This window comes from Sarcophilus harrisii, chromosome X, assembly GCF_902635505.1.
Source record: "Sarcophilus harrisii chromosome X, mSarHar1.11, whole genome shotgun sequence".
NCBI classification, from domain to species: domain Eukaryota; kingdom Metazoa; phylum Chordata; class Mammalia; order Dasyuromorphia; family Dasyuridae; genus Sarcophilus; species Sarcophilus harrisii.
The window spans coordinates 60,863,302-60,878,671 of record NC_045432.1 but is presented as its reverse complement, the minus strand read 5'-3'; the positions used below and the strand labels follow the sequence as shown (position 1 = coordinate 60,878,671).

Here is a 15,370-nt window from a genome sequence, read left to right as displayed (position 1 = left end):
AAAAAAAAAAAAGTAAAAACATACACATTATATGCATAACATTTATGTATTCATTAAATAGCCCTAGATCAGCTTGTTATATTAATTGCCATTTTGATTTGCAGCATGCTAACACAAAGCATCATTTTAAAGGATGCATATTTTAAATGTATACGAAGTTCCATCTTTTGAGTCATTTCTATTGGCAGCATATTATTGTGGTTAAATACTGCATAAATACTGCCTCAGAATGAAAATGCATCTTTACATTATAAAATTGGTATTTTCAACAATGGCATAAAATTGCACCTTTTAATTAATGTTAGTCAAGTAGGACTAGAATAATCTTATCTGCTAAACTGTCCTAGAGAACGTCTAAATATTTACTGTCATTTAAGAAAGTTGTGTTCTTTGAACCATTTTTTTTAAACTTTTAAAGAAGCTCCTAAAACATTAAGGAAAAATAGTGCTGAACTGCAACACTACTGCTGCATCCATTTTCTTCCAAATCTGTAGTAGATGCAAATATATTTTTGCAAACTGTGCCATCTGGAACATTCAATGGTAGCATCAGGCAAAAGGGAAATTATATACACCCCGCCTTTACTCTCAGCAATGGAATATTGCCCCTGACCTCTTAACTTAATGCTAGCTTTTAAACAACCTACCTAATAACAAAATAGGTTAGCAGCTCTGAAATTCAGCTTTTAAAAGTACTGAATGAACCTAAAAAGCTTCTGAATGAAATGTTTTTTAAAACTGGACAAACAAAACTTCAACCATTTCTGGAAACCCATTCCAGATATTGCAGAAAAAACTCAGACTAAATGATCGCTGATCAATGGCCATCTTTTCTACCTCCACCTTCCCCCCCCTCCCCCCCAAATTGCATAACAAGTGAAGCTTGGTCGTTTTCAAAGAGCATTACAGATTGCCCATCATAACACCATGGGGGTGAGTGATGTTTGTAATCAACCAAACAGCACAATGAGTTCTCTCTTCATCTCTCCTCTCTGCTCTTGCCTAACAATGCATATAATACTAAGACAGAAACATTCAGCAGTCTTTCCGTAACCATTCTGTGGAAGCTGCCTAACCACTGGCTATGGTATGGCGCTCAAGCCATCGTGAGCAACACTGGGGGCCATCAGACCGCTGTCAATCCTAATACTTTTTTTTTTTTTTAAGACTTTTAATACAAAGAATGTAAGGTTATGATTTCATACTGTGTAGGAAGAACAATGAGGAGGCCAGTGTCACTACATCACAGAATATACAGAACAGAATAAAGTATAAGAAGACTGGAAAGGTATTAAGGGCAGGTTCTAGCAGGTCTTAAAAGCAAAAAGGATTTTATATTTGATCTTGAAGATTAAAAAGGAGTCAATGGAGTGTATTGAATAGGCAATGTGGAAGAGACATCAGAATTGTTGTAAGAAGATAAATATGAAATATAGCTAATGTGAAAAGATGTTTTGCATGACCATATATATATATATATATATATATATATCATTTTATATTACGGTCTCTTTATGGTGTCTCATTATATGCTGATTTTTTTCCGATGGCCTACGGAAGCCCTTTTTGCAGTAGTCACATCTGTGTGGATAGTCTTTCGTATGTATGGAGATAACATGTCGCTTAAAGCCAGAGGCATCTGTAGTATTGTACTCACAGTACTGACACTGATAAATTTTCCTTCCGCTATGGGTCTTCATGTGCTTCTTAAGTTCAGCTTGCTGCCTAAATCCTCTCTTGCACTTTTTACATTTTAAAGGAGGGTCTCGGGTATGAACAGAGAGGATATGGCCACTGAGCACAAACGGGTCGCATGTTTTAAAGTCACAGTGTCTACACTGGTGGACTTTTTTACTTTTATGACTTTCACCATGTTTTTTTAGCTCAGAAGGACGATGAAAGCCCTTTTCACACACTTCACATTTGTGAGGGAAATCTTTAGTATGGACAGAAATGATATGTCTCTTAAGGTCACTTGAATTGGTACTCTTATGATCACAATGAGGGCACTGGTGAGTTTTATGTCCTTGGAATAAGTCCAGGTGCTGTTGAAGCTCGGCTTCATCAGAGAAAGCTTGAGGACAGTGCTCACACTTATATGGTAAAACAGTGCCATGTTTGGCTTTCATGTGAGTTTTTAAATTTGACTGATCGGCACAGCGGAATATACAATGGTGACAATGGTATGGCTTTTCCCCTGTATGGGTCCTCATATGCTTCTTAAGCTCGGAGGGGTGCCGGAACCCCTTCCCACACTCAACACAAACATGAGCAAAACTTTTGCTGTGAACAGCAAGCATGTGTCTGTTTAGCAGCCCTTGTTCTGCAGTCTCATAATCACAATATTTACATTTATAAATTTTAGGTTCTTTATCTCTTAATATAAGCTTATTGGAACTCAATGGACTAGCTTCTTTGTATCTTTTCGTATATTCCGTCATTTCAAGGTTCTTATCGACTTTATTCATGAGCTTATGGCTTTCTAAGTGATTATGAAAACTTACTTTCTTACTAGTTGTGAAATCACAATCAGTGCACTGATATTTTTTCTTGATTATGTGATCAGGATGATTCTTCATGTGTCTTTTCAAGAATCCTCTGGATTTAAACTTCTTCCCACAAATATAGCAAGGGTATACGGTCAAGGGCTGCCCATCAGGACCAATTATAATAGCTGAATTAAAAACAAAGTTGTGACAACAATTCAACAAAGGATCTTCAGGCAAGTAGCACTGCAAATATTGGCTCAAGTTCCCTCTACTCTTGGGTTATCGGGAATAATGGAAGAGGCCCAGTGGGGAGAGCCTTCCTTCAGAAAAAAATGGCTATTTTTAAAGGAGTTTCTAACTAATGTGGTGTGTCAGCCAGCCCCATCACATCCTCCATACGGGAGGATTACCAACCGGACAGTGCAGCGCTACCGGTCACATAATGGAAAAAAAAACAAAAAAGAAAAAGAAAAATAAACCAGTGACTTCCACCACATGAAATTAAGTAAGCAGTATTATTTGAATAATAACAACTGCTATATAGATTCTGCTTTGTCTTCCAAAGCATTTCACAGTTAATCTGCGTCTCCTCGATAACCTCACGATGCTAGAGAAGGGAGAACTACAGGTATTACTATATCATGTGAGAGACGCTGAAATGAGTCATGAAGACTGGCTGATTTGCTCACAGCCACATGGCTAACAAAGTGCTGGAGGTGGGATGGAGTTTTCCCCTGACTTGGAGCAATTTTCCGATTTACAATACCCAGTAATTTACCTGTTTGCCATAGCCTGTCTCCCCGTTTCCTTCTCTTGGACTTCTGCTTAAGTGCCTTATTTGTGTTAACGCTATCACAAATCTGAAGAAACTGTCCTGAGGTACCATCTTTATTTTCTAATCTGGTGTCCACATTATTTCCTGCAAAAATCAAAAAGACAATTAAAGCTATATATGGCAATTTTCTATTATGTTTTGGGCAAATGGACAATTAGCAGGAGGCTCTCTAGGGAAACTGAACAAAAGTATCATACAGTGTTTGAAGTCAACCTCAAACTACTCCACCCCACCCTGAAATGGGACCTGCTTGCACAATGAAGGTAAAAGAAAAAATCCCGAATCAAAACCCTCTCCCCGCCTCTGCAACACCGCCAAAACCAGGCCCAAATCTCAATCTAACTACCTACCAGTAAAGAACAAGAAAAAATCAGAAGAGGCAACAAAACATTGTCTAGGTGCCAAAGTACTCAGTATGACTGAGTTTCAAAAAAAAAAAATCAAAAGTTGTCAAATAAAAAAAGTAAAGCTGGGTGGCTTTGGGTGTTCTTCCTGATTTTACTGCTGCCAGCAGCCCTGGTTTTGTAAAACAGTCTTTCTCTGTCAATTTGTCCATCTCTGCCCCACACAGAAATAGGCTGTTTTACTTGGAACTTTTTATAGAGTCCACCTGAACACACTAACTCATTGATGCCTGTCTTCCCACTGGCAGGCAGTTTGTCAGTGTTTGGAATCTGGCTGAAGAAGCAAATTAATGTGCGGAGCACAGGCTGCGACTTTCGTTTGGGGCTGAAACAAATTTAAATTCTACCGTATGCCAGATTGACTCGGCCTTCTCTCATCAATGACTCCTGCAACCTACAGCTAAATCGTCATTGTTAATCAAGTGCCAAGGATAGAGACGGCATGTGGGCATAGTTCTGTCATGTTGGAAAAATTCCTTAGCTTAAAAGAAAAATCAAAAACGAAAAACCATCACCACCCATGGGGCTCCAAAGTCAAAAGCCATTTCACCCAAAACCATCCCTTATGAGGCCTTTAATAAAACAAACCGATCGCTCCCAGTAAATGTGCTGGTTACCACAGAAATTAATACAGCAATACACAAATAACAAGAATTTAAAATTTAAAAGACGATCAATCCAATAATCAGTTTCTACCTCATTTTCAAATCGGCTTGATTGCCGAATACCTTAATTTTAAAAAACAATACATTGCTATCCCAAAAAACCCACATTCCATATGGCTGTCCCCCATTCAACCTTCAACAGGTGTTTAAATTTACAAATTTTGTTTTTTAAATCTCAGCATCTTCATTTTAATCCCTCCCACTTAGTAATATTCAGCACTTACACAGTAAATCCAAGATCAGCGAGGATGATGAACCACCTTCTTCACTCTCTAGAGTTGTAGTTAATACTTCCAAGTAGCAATACTTGGATCTATTATCTTACTGAAGTGAGCACGGCCATCAGTGGTGACAATTATGGCAAACATAAAAACACGTAAGTGCCAGATACTGGGGATATGATCCTAAACCCATTCTGGCCTCAAAGAGCCTCTATTCTACTGGAGGGATAGACTATGTACACTGTATAAATACAAAACGTTATACACAGAAATTAAGTATCAGGAGGGAGAGAACACTTACACTTGAGAGGCACACAAAGTCTCCTTTAGGAAGCAGCAATTTAGGAAGTAGAACCAAGAAGTCATGTGACCAGAAGTTGCTTTCTGCAATCTCATTCAAACATTTCTCCTCCCAGTCCCAGCTCACACACACCAAAAGGAATTATGTGCCAGATGCACAATTACAGTTAAAAATCCACATTCAACAGCTGATCCCCAACCCTGCCCCACCCACGGTAAAATGGAAACCGGACATCAATGCAAATGGAAAGAGCAATAAAAAACACTAAAACTGAAAGTGGAGAATGATAAAGACCACACCAATCCCTCAAAAAGAGATTTAAGCCTGTAAGTCCTACTTTTTTGCAGGGATTGGGTTCATGGGTGTCCAATGCTGTGCAATATCATGTGAGGTTTTGCCCACCTGTTTCCCTCCCTCCTTAACTAATCAATAAACAACCATTTATTATGTTTCTCTTATGTACCAGGCCCTAGAGCTACAAAAACAAGTAAAGGAAGCCCTTACTCACAAGGGCTTCCACAGAAAGGATGGTCCCTTAAGAGTAGAGAAGAAATATATTGAGAAAGAAAAGAAATGTAAAAATACAAGATAATTTTTTAAACTTCAAAAAAAAGTCAGGAAACTATAGAGAATCTAAGAGGCAAATGTGAGGAACAAATGCATGCTAAACACTTCATCCCTAAAACAAAGGCAAGTGTGAGAAGAGGCCGATTTGCCTGAAAGAGACTATGTGAGAAGAAGCGGATAGAAAAGAACAATAAAAAAAAAAGCAGGCATAGCCAGACTGAGGATTGTTTTATATTCTCCTTGGGAGCCACTGAAGTATGCAGCAATGTCAGATCAGTGCTTTAGAACTAACAATTTTAGCAACTGTATACATACCTGATCAGAGAGGAGGATAAACCTAGTCAAGATGGAAGAGTTCAGGAGAGAAGTAACCTACATCTTGAACTGGGGTCCAAGCTACATGAGCAGAGAGAAGAGGGTAGAATGAGCCATGTTGTGGAGGGAAAGATTTGGCAACTGACTGGGGAAGAGGTGGAGTCAAAAACGACAGAGGCTTTCAATTCTGCTGGACTAGTAGGAGAATAAAGTTCTCAGTGAAAATGGGCAACTCTGAAGGGAAAGCAGGACAAGGAGGATGGCATGAAACCATGAGCTCTGACTTGGCCATGGCTGAGACACGGAGGCAGAAGAGCTCTAAGCAACTCTTGGTATATACCTTCTCAACAAACACTATCCAGGTGCACATTATGGGAGTAGATCCGTATATAAAACATGCCTGATGTTTAAACAAAACTTCTGCTTGAAAATTTTCCTTTTAAATAGGTACTTTTCATTTCATAGAAAGTGACTATCAAAGGTGACATACCTAATAATTGGCAGATTAGGATTTAACCCCATGATCTTTCAATTCCAAATCCAGGGACTTTTCCATGTATAAAATGACTCCCTAAACACCTGTCTAAATGAGCAATTCGGGAGGGTTTTACTTGGTTGGTTTATTCTACAGTTCCAACTAATTTGTGTGAATAAATGTTACCTAAATCCCCAACCCTGTAACTAAAATTACTATTTATTGTATATAATAAAAATGTATCTTATACCTACTAGGTTCATTATCAAACTACATTTTCGCCTGATGCCTCACATTCTTCATACCTCTGGGGTAGACTGTCATCTCCTAAAAAGAATAACTGACAAACTGAAACGCTAACAGATTCCAGTGATGACAGGCAACTCATTTACTCAACTACTAGAGGTTACATTTTGCGTGTTTCAGAGTGAAAAATTCTCTCTCCTTTTATTTCACATGTTAGAAAAGTAATTCCAAGGGGGTGGAGAGAAGGAGAGAAGGGAGAGAAAACCAGCACACCTCTGATCATATCAGCTGGAAAAAGAATTCAAACTGTGTTGTTCCAAATTAGGGAGTCATTTCTGCATACTTTTAAAGCCAAATTAACAGAAAGTAATTTGAACTTAATGTTAAAAAATTAAGATATGCTTGGGCCATCTTGAGAATTAAGACAAAAAGAGAGAGAGGAAAGGATACAATGGAAGGAAGGAGATTTGGATTCAGAAAATTGAACTTCGCATCATGGTTCTGGGCATCTGCTGTATGGTCTTGGAATTAAGTCACTTAGTTACATCCTATGTAAAACACAAGCCTTGGTTTGGCCTCGAGGCCAATCATTCCATTTCTAAAGCTATAATCCTTATAATAATCCCAACATAAATCTCTTTCCCATCACTTATTTTTTTACCCCAAAATTGGTATTCTAATGTTCATAAAAACCAACAGCTCTATTTCTTATTTAAATACAAAAGTAACTACTGGGATTATATCCCAAAGAGATTATAAAGAAGGGAAAGGGACCTGTATGTGCACGAATGTTTGTGGCAGCCCTTTTTGTAGTGGCTAAAAACTGGAAACTGAATGGATGTCCATCAGTTGGAGAATGGCTGAATAAATTGTGGTATATGAAAATTATGGAATATTACTGTTCTGTAAAAAATGACCAACAGGATGATTTCAGAAAGGCCTGGAGAGACTTACATGAACTGATGCTGAGTGAAATGAGCAGGACCAGGAGATCATTATATACTTCAACAACAATACTATATGATGACCAGTTCTGATGGATCAGGCCATCCTCAGCAACGAGATCAACCAAATCATTTCTAATGGAGCAGTAATGAACTGAACTAGCTATGCCCAGAAAAAGAACTCTGGGAGATGACTAAAAACCATTACATTGAATTCCCAATCCCTATATTTATGCACACCTGCATTTTTGATTTCCTTCACAAGCTAATTGTACAATATTTCAGAGTCTGATTCTTTTTCTACAGCAAAATAACGTTTTGGTCAGGTATACTTATTGTGTATCTAATTTATATTTTAATATATTTAACATCTACTGGTCATCCTGCCATCTGGGGGAGGAGGTGGGGGGTAAGAGGTGAAAAATTGGAACAAGAGGTTTGGCAATTGTTAATGCTGTAAAGTTACCCATGTATATATCCTGTAAATAAAAGGCTATTAAATAAAAAAAAAATAAATAAATACAAAAGTAACATGACAAAAGGAAAAAAACTGTATTTGTTTTCAAAGAATATTTGCCATTTGGGAAGAGTAAATGGGTAACATTTTTGCTTTGTGGCCCTCTCGCATAGAAGGTAATTCTTTTAAAAAGATACAATGAAATTAGTGAGGATCATTTGAAAAGTGGTAGGCTGTTGGCGAAGAGGAATAAAGCTCAATTCATCCACTTAATGTCTTTGATGTGAAATGACCTGCGTATCTAGAGCCAAGCATCCCTAGGTATAACCTACAGAATAAAAAACTGGCTTTTCCCAAACTGCCATACAACATATGAGCTACTATTAGAGTGAAGACAGTAAAGAAGGAAGAGTCCACTTTGGTCTCCATCCAAAGGAGCGGGATGACTAAAGTATCAACAGAACAACGCCACAGCAATGTTGGAAGGTACTATGAAATCACTAATTTGGTTGAAGGAGAGGAAATATGCTGAATCACTTCACGAAGTTGATGCATTCAGGATGGCATAAGCACAATGGGCTTGATGAATCGGTCATGCACATTTCTGACTTCAGCATAAAAAAGAAGGGTATCCTACCATATGCTGCAGCCCAGACCACAGGAACAAATGTTTTATTCACATCAGAGTCTTCCAGCTGAGTCTCAGGAAGAACAGGGGGGGTTTCCTCATCCCCTACAATGACTTCCATGTAAACTTCATCAGCTATTTCAGCACAATCTGAACGGGACAAAGTCTAAATTATAAGCTGATATGTTGATGAATTGGGCACAACTTTCCAAACAATTTAAATAATTCACCTTTTTAAGGGTTTTGTTTTGTTTTTTAAAAACATGGTGGCTTAGGATGGCATATTTCTAAGTGACACCTGGATACTTCAGAAAGAGGTGCAATGACTTTTTCAGTCTTTCCCTTACAAAAAAAACCCCAAAACAAGTCTCCTTACTCCATGGTAAGGAGTAATACTTACTAGGATGCTAGTAAAATGCTCTGTGATTTTCTAAACTTAGACTTGAAAAAAAAATCAGTAGTCATTCAGACTAGTAGTCATACAGGACAGGTACCACAAGAAACTCCCTTTTGAAATAATGACTCAAAATCCAACTTTATTTTTCCACAGGAACAGCTAGTCAGTCCTGAAGCATCTGCTGCTGTGTGCTAGGGCTACAGGTACCTCACTAAGAACTGGGGAGACAAAGAAAAGACAGAATCCCTGTTCTCAAGGAACTGATGACAATAACTGGCTACTTTCCTCTACAAAAGCGCACACGCGTGCGTGTGCACACACACACACTCACCAGAAAGACCTAACTAGTCAAAGCCAAGTTGAATCAAATGAAAACGTTAACAAAATGAATATGCTAGCTCCTCTCGAATGCTGATACTTGATGACAAGATTCCAACTTGACCAAGTCTTCCTCCTGGCAGTCCAAGTAACTGGTTCACGTTTGTCTAAATCAGCGGTCCTCAAACTTTTTAAGTAGGGGGCCAGTTCACTGTCCCTCAGATTGTTGAAGGGCCGGACTATAGTCAAAACAAAAACTTTGTTTTGTGGGCCTTTAAATAAAGAAACTTCCTAGCCCTGTGTGAGGGGGATAAACATCCTCAGCTACTGCATCTGGCCTGTGGCCGTAGTTTGAGGACCCCTGGTGGTCTAAACTTTAAAATTTTTGCTTTGATCCACACTACCCTCTCCCTGCTTGGGGCTCTGCTCCTGCCCGTTTCCTATGTCCACACCACCATGTTGGGGTCCTTTCTCCTCAACCCAAGGGGAAGAGTTAAAGCCATCTTGCAGTCTCCACCTATAATACTAATAGCACATCATTCCCTCCAAACTGACCTCACTTTGGTCAAGGAACACAAAGGACCAGTTAGATCAGTTATAAAGGCCTCACTAAGCAAATTTATCAATTTGGGAGAAGGAATGAAGAGTTAGTTGAAAAAAACCTTCCCTCACTCTTACTCCCCCCAAAGACAGAAGGAAGACTGCCATGGCAAAAAACAGATGATTCGTTTCTGGGAAGATGATGAAATAGCTTAGTACCTACCCCTCTATTCCCCTCTCCTTTTAAAATTATTATTATTATAATAAATAATTTTTAGATGCCTCAGGCAAGAAGGGAGGGGGTGTGCGTGTACATACATACACACACACACACACACACACACACACACACACACACACATATACACCCACATTTATTTATTTTGCTTCATCATACCTATTTCTTTTAATGGCTTTGTTTTGACTTCATTCTCCAGTGCCATGGAGGGGGGGTGGGGGGGAAGGGGACAGGAAGGAAAAGGAACTGAGGTTTATTTTTTGTAAATACAGACAAGAGAACAGAAGGAAGAGAAGAAAGAAGCACATGAACAAGATACCTTTGAGAGCTAAAAAGTTTGAGACAGAAGTGCAAGTAGTACATAATAGACACTTGCAGTTTCATGCACAATCCTATTTTTCTACTTTGTTCTATAAATATCCATTCAGAATTTTAAAATCACTTTTGTAAAAAAAAAGACCCCTTTAAAAAAGATCCACAGAACAAGCTAAGGAGTAAGAACTAGCCCACTTCGACAGTAATTAGCACTGGATGGGGAACAGTATAAAGGATAAGGGGAAGCACAGTAACCTGCAGAATTTCTGCCTCCTTAACCCAAGCTTCTCTGGGGAAAGGGAACAAGCATTTATTATCTGCTATATGTCAAAGACTAGGCCGATATCTTCATTTGACAGAGTGCTAGCTAAAGGGGGCCCAGTTCAACAACAAACAGAGTAGAGATGAAGAAATGAGGAGACATATTTGCCTCTCCAAGTGGCTATAGGAAGGTAACTGCACTTGATTTCTTTGCTGATGAGTTTACATACAATCTTGCAACGTTCATTTTTAGTATGTCATTTTAATTATTTAACACAACGTGTGAGGGTCATGTATTTGTATCTCAGATTATGGACATTATTCAATAAAGAATATGTGTGTATGCTACATAATGCTCTAGTCGCACAGTTTTTAAAAATTGATTTTGATTCTTACTGAGATCTTCACCCTCACGAGAGGGGTCTTTAACTGCCATGTAAACCATCTTCTCTCGCTGCATTCGGCCAACATATCCCTGCTGTTCAAGTACTCCAGGGATAGAATGTCCATTGTGGAAATCACTTTCTGTAACAACTTCTGTTCCACCTCAAAAATTAAAAACAGAAATTTTCTAAGAAAAGCAGTTATCATCCGCTACTCATCAAGTCCTCTTCACGGAGGGTAGATGTGACTGGGTTCTTAATGGCTGTGCCAAGAAGTGCACCCTCTTGCCACACCAGCAAGGCTTCGAGTATAGCCAGGGCTCCAGCAACAGACTACTTGGGCTTCCTTTGGACTAGGCTAAGTAAATACAGGAAGGTTTGACAATAGTCAACTAATTATGGAAGTCCATGAAACAATGGAGTGGCTGGACTTGTTTTTATAGAGTCCAAAGACACCAAGAAACAGCAGTAAATGGGCCATTAAGCCACTTTTCATTTCAGGGCTCATGATGAGCATTTGGCAAAAGGGCCATTTTTTTGTATGCGCGCTAATATTTCTTGCAGGAGGTAAAGAAAGTCTATGAAGAACTTGATTAATGTCCTCCAAGGTAGCCCACTGTGAATTTGTAAAAATAGCTTAGGACTAAGATGTGATGAAGGATAAATAATCTTGCATATTACGTAAAAATTTTGTGGCTGTATAGCACGAGTACTTTCTCATAATAGAGGTAGTGGCACTACTGAACATTTGTGAAATTTCAACTCACAAAAAAATCAAATTAATCATATCTTAACATCTAGGAAGTGACTGGTTACCAAAGTGAGTGTCATTACCAAATCAGCTGTGTGTATAAAAGCAGACTGAAGACTTGGCAATCTCAATTAAAAAGAAAGATGAGAAGGCACTATAGGTAAGTAAATTAATTCCAATTTGTTCTATTTTAAGCAAGCTCTTGAGGCAGAAGAATAAATACAAAGAACAAGCATATCACCAGGTACTTAAATCTAACTGAATAACACCAAAACCAGGAGGCAAAAAAGTCTAGCAACTGCCTCAGTCAGCAAAGAGTTGACTGCTCTTAGTACCAACTAAAGGGATGGAACAGTCAAGGGGAACACTGAGTTATGCTATAAACTCATTTGTGAAATCTTAACAGATGAAGGTGGTACAAGATTAGGAGCCATCACTTCATATAAAACAGTGATAAGGAGTTGAAAGGAAAAGACACTTACTGAAAGATTTGGCAAGACACAGAACTAAGCAAAATGAAAAGGCAATAGATCCTGAGGATATTTAAAGAAACAACAAGAAAAAGGAAAAGCAAAGGCAAAAAAAGAAAAGGAACATTCCTCCATTAATGGCAGCGAAGCCGCCACCTCCCCCCCCCCCAAATACTCTATGACAAGATAAACACGGCACAAGAAAGCAAACAAAGATGGGAAAAATAGCCAAACGAGAATGCCCGAGTACGCACAGACGTGACTCATGCTGGAGATAAAAGAAATTAGTTCTTGAGGTGCTAAGGGGAAAAAAACACAAAGAAACAAACCAGGAGAAAATGAGTCTGGGGGAAAAAAATCTACCAAAAAAAATATCAGTAACTATGTTCCTATATGCCTTTGCCAATTATACAAATTTGTTTATGAGAAAACTATACTCACCAATGACATTCTTTAAGAAGGTAGGAGAAAGAAATGGGCTTTCAAGGAAAGGTTAGCTTAACCAATAAGCTAGAGCAGACCACATCTTTTCAGTGACACAACTGACTATAAAATGTAGAAAGATCCCAGTGTGCTTGCAAGTTGACTAAAAAAAAAAAACATTTAATGAGACAGAGCCAAGTGTCACCTTAAGTAGGCTCCTCCAAATATTCTCATGAATGTTAAAAACCACGCAAGATTTCTTGCCAAATGGGAATCATTAGAGAGTCAATGAATCTTTATTATGGAATATGGACGGAGTTATATGCTTGCTAATGGTATTCCCCAATGTCATTCATGACATCCAATATAGAATCTACATTGAAGAAGAGTTCCTTGGAGATAGCAATGTTTGTCTATAGACTCATGTTTGCAGATGAAATTGAGTTGGTTACACCACTTGTGCAATACTGCAAAGCCTTCTAAAATGAGACCCTTAATGACCAAACTTGGGAAAAACCTAAGAGGAATACCTACCTATTGGGTGGACAACTCATAGGATTATTCCATTCGTTGCCACATATACATCACACACAATGAACACAGTTCAAGAAGAGGAGAGTGGGCAGGCCAGGCTGTCTTGGGGAAATTGTACTGTACTTATAATTATCCCCACACTTCTATAAGGGGTCATTGAGGTGGGGTTGGTGTGTATGTGTCTGTGTGTGCGTGTATGTGTCTGTGTGTTCATGTATGTATAAGTGTAACAGAGCTGGACTAGATGGACTCTGAGGTGGCTTCTAGTTATAGACTAATAAGCTTATGATTTCATAATGCTGCACGGCCTTGAAATATGAAATACACCCCATACACCCCTTCTTCTCCAAAGAATTACTGTTACCCTAAAGGAACACAACACGGGAAACAAATAGGCTGCAAACAAGAAGTAATTGTCCAGGAGAAGCTATATAAAAAATATCATGAAGAGATCTAAGGCAGAATAAAGAAAGAACATGTAATGTAGCAAGAATTAGAGATAACAAATGTCCAGGCTTGTGTTTTAGTGGTATCAACATAATGTGTCAAGATATTTAGAAAGTGGCCTCCAGAACATTGAGCGAATCTCTTGGAAAGATTTATGGGAAGATGTGAACAAGAATCTCACAAGATAGCACAGCAAGGATAGGATGCAATAACACAAATCCACAGAAGCAATGAGCAAGAGAATTGTCAAAATTGTCAATGAGCAATGAGCTTTTCTGTGAAGAGCTATAGCTCAGTTAAATCTTTTCCTGTAAGAAAATATTCAGTATTAGGTCAAATCCTAAAACCATGAAATCCTCAAGAGAAACTCACCATTAGCAGGCAGTCTCCATACAGTTCAAACCAAATCCCTCTACTCACCTGTTTGCCACATTCAGTTGCAAAACACTACTCACATATATGCTATGCATACCACAATGGTAAACTCTCCATATCAGTTATGTTATCAAATATAAAGGCCCACAATCATCCATAAATAGTTATTTTTCATGTATATTGTTCTCAAGTCCAAGAGAAAAAGCATAACCTTTGCTAACACAATTGACATATTACTCAAAGAGAAAAACGGTTGCTTCTATTAAAAGAGTAAATCCAAGGTGTATTTATACCTATTTCCACATCATCTTCAGCTTCAGCTTTAAATATATACACTTTTATAACTTCTGAACCAAACCCATCTTCTTTAGTGACATCATCATTGGAAGCTTCAGTGTTGATTTTTACTGGTGGGTTTGCAATTTGGTCTAGTTTTTCTGCATCTTCATCCACTGTAAAAAACAAAGAGGATGCAAGTGTTGAGTTCAAGAACCATTCACATTTAGTGGTCACAAGTGAGGTCTAGTGTGACAAAAGTTTCTTTCAAACTGACAAAAACCATTCAATAAGCACTAGGTTATTAAAAAAAAAAAGACAAAACCCCAAACCCCCACCCATCATTTTTACCTTTTGTTACTTTCAATATTTGAAGATAAATTCTACCACCAAAAGGAAATATATACATCATGCAAAATTAAAGCGGGCTATGAAATCAACACTAGTGATAATCAACACAGTGATAAAGACTTTGCATTTACACAAAGCACAGCCAGCCCTAAAAGCCAAAGAAATTATGAAAGGTAACTAACAAAAAAGAAGTAATAGCTAAAGAATAAAGAGATATTTATGTTCAAAATTATTAAAAATGAAATTAATATATATTCTATACTTAACTGACAATTTCCAACTTGAATTACACTTAGGATAATTCCAAATTTAGGAATACATATTTACTTCAAACTAATAACCATACTTGAATTTTAAATATTGTGAGGCTTCCACAGCAATATTTAAAAGTCCAATGCAGAATGCTTTGAAAGGCATTAATGTGAAAAAAAAAAATCCAATTACACTACTCCATATCTTTTAGTCTATTATAAAAAGACCTTTAATTTCAAATACCAAAAGTGGCCCCTTTCAACAATAAAACAAACATGTCAATGATATACTGTCTTCTAAATAGGATTGGTTCAGAAAATATTCTAAAAAGACTTGCTAGAGGCCCCACCAATATAAATTTTAATTCTGCCGATTGATTCTTTTTGGACACTAGTCAGCCACTGAAAACAGAATCTTTTTATATTGCAGAAGATACCCCACCCTCCAAGATACTACACATGCTTCAGAAAATCAACACCAAATAGTCTTGAT

At 38.0% G+C, this 15,370-nt stretch overlaps 1 protein-coding gene across 12 annotated transcripts in view; it reads right to left on the bottom strand.

The window, feature by feature from the left end:
- Positions 1-15,370, bottom strand: part of ZNF711 (zinc finger protein 711) — an 89,233-nt gene that overhangs the window by 944 nt on the left and 72,919 nt on the right. For 9 of the 12 annotated variants that reach the window (XM_031944871.1, XM_031944876.1, XM_023507020.2 and 6 more), the window contains 4 exons: positions 14,293-14,451; positions 11,013-11,162; positions 3,268-3,408; positions 1,488-2,674 (listed from right to left, as the gene is read on the bottom strand). In XM_031944871.1, the coding sequence (XP_031800731.1) occupies positions 1,497-2,674; positions 3,268-3,408; positions 11,013-11,162; positions 14,293-14,451 (1,628 nt within the window). In that variant the 3' untranslated portion in view covers positions 1,488-1,496. Of the gene's footprint in view, positions 1-1,487; positions 2,675-3,267; positions 3,409-11,012; positions 11,163-14,292; positions 14,452-15,370 lie in introns of those variants that run through there. The other 3 variants (XM_031944879.1, XM_031944881.1, XM_031944873.1) reach the window with 2 other exon arrangements.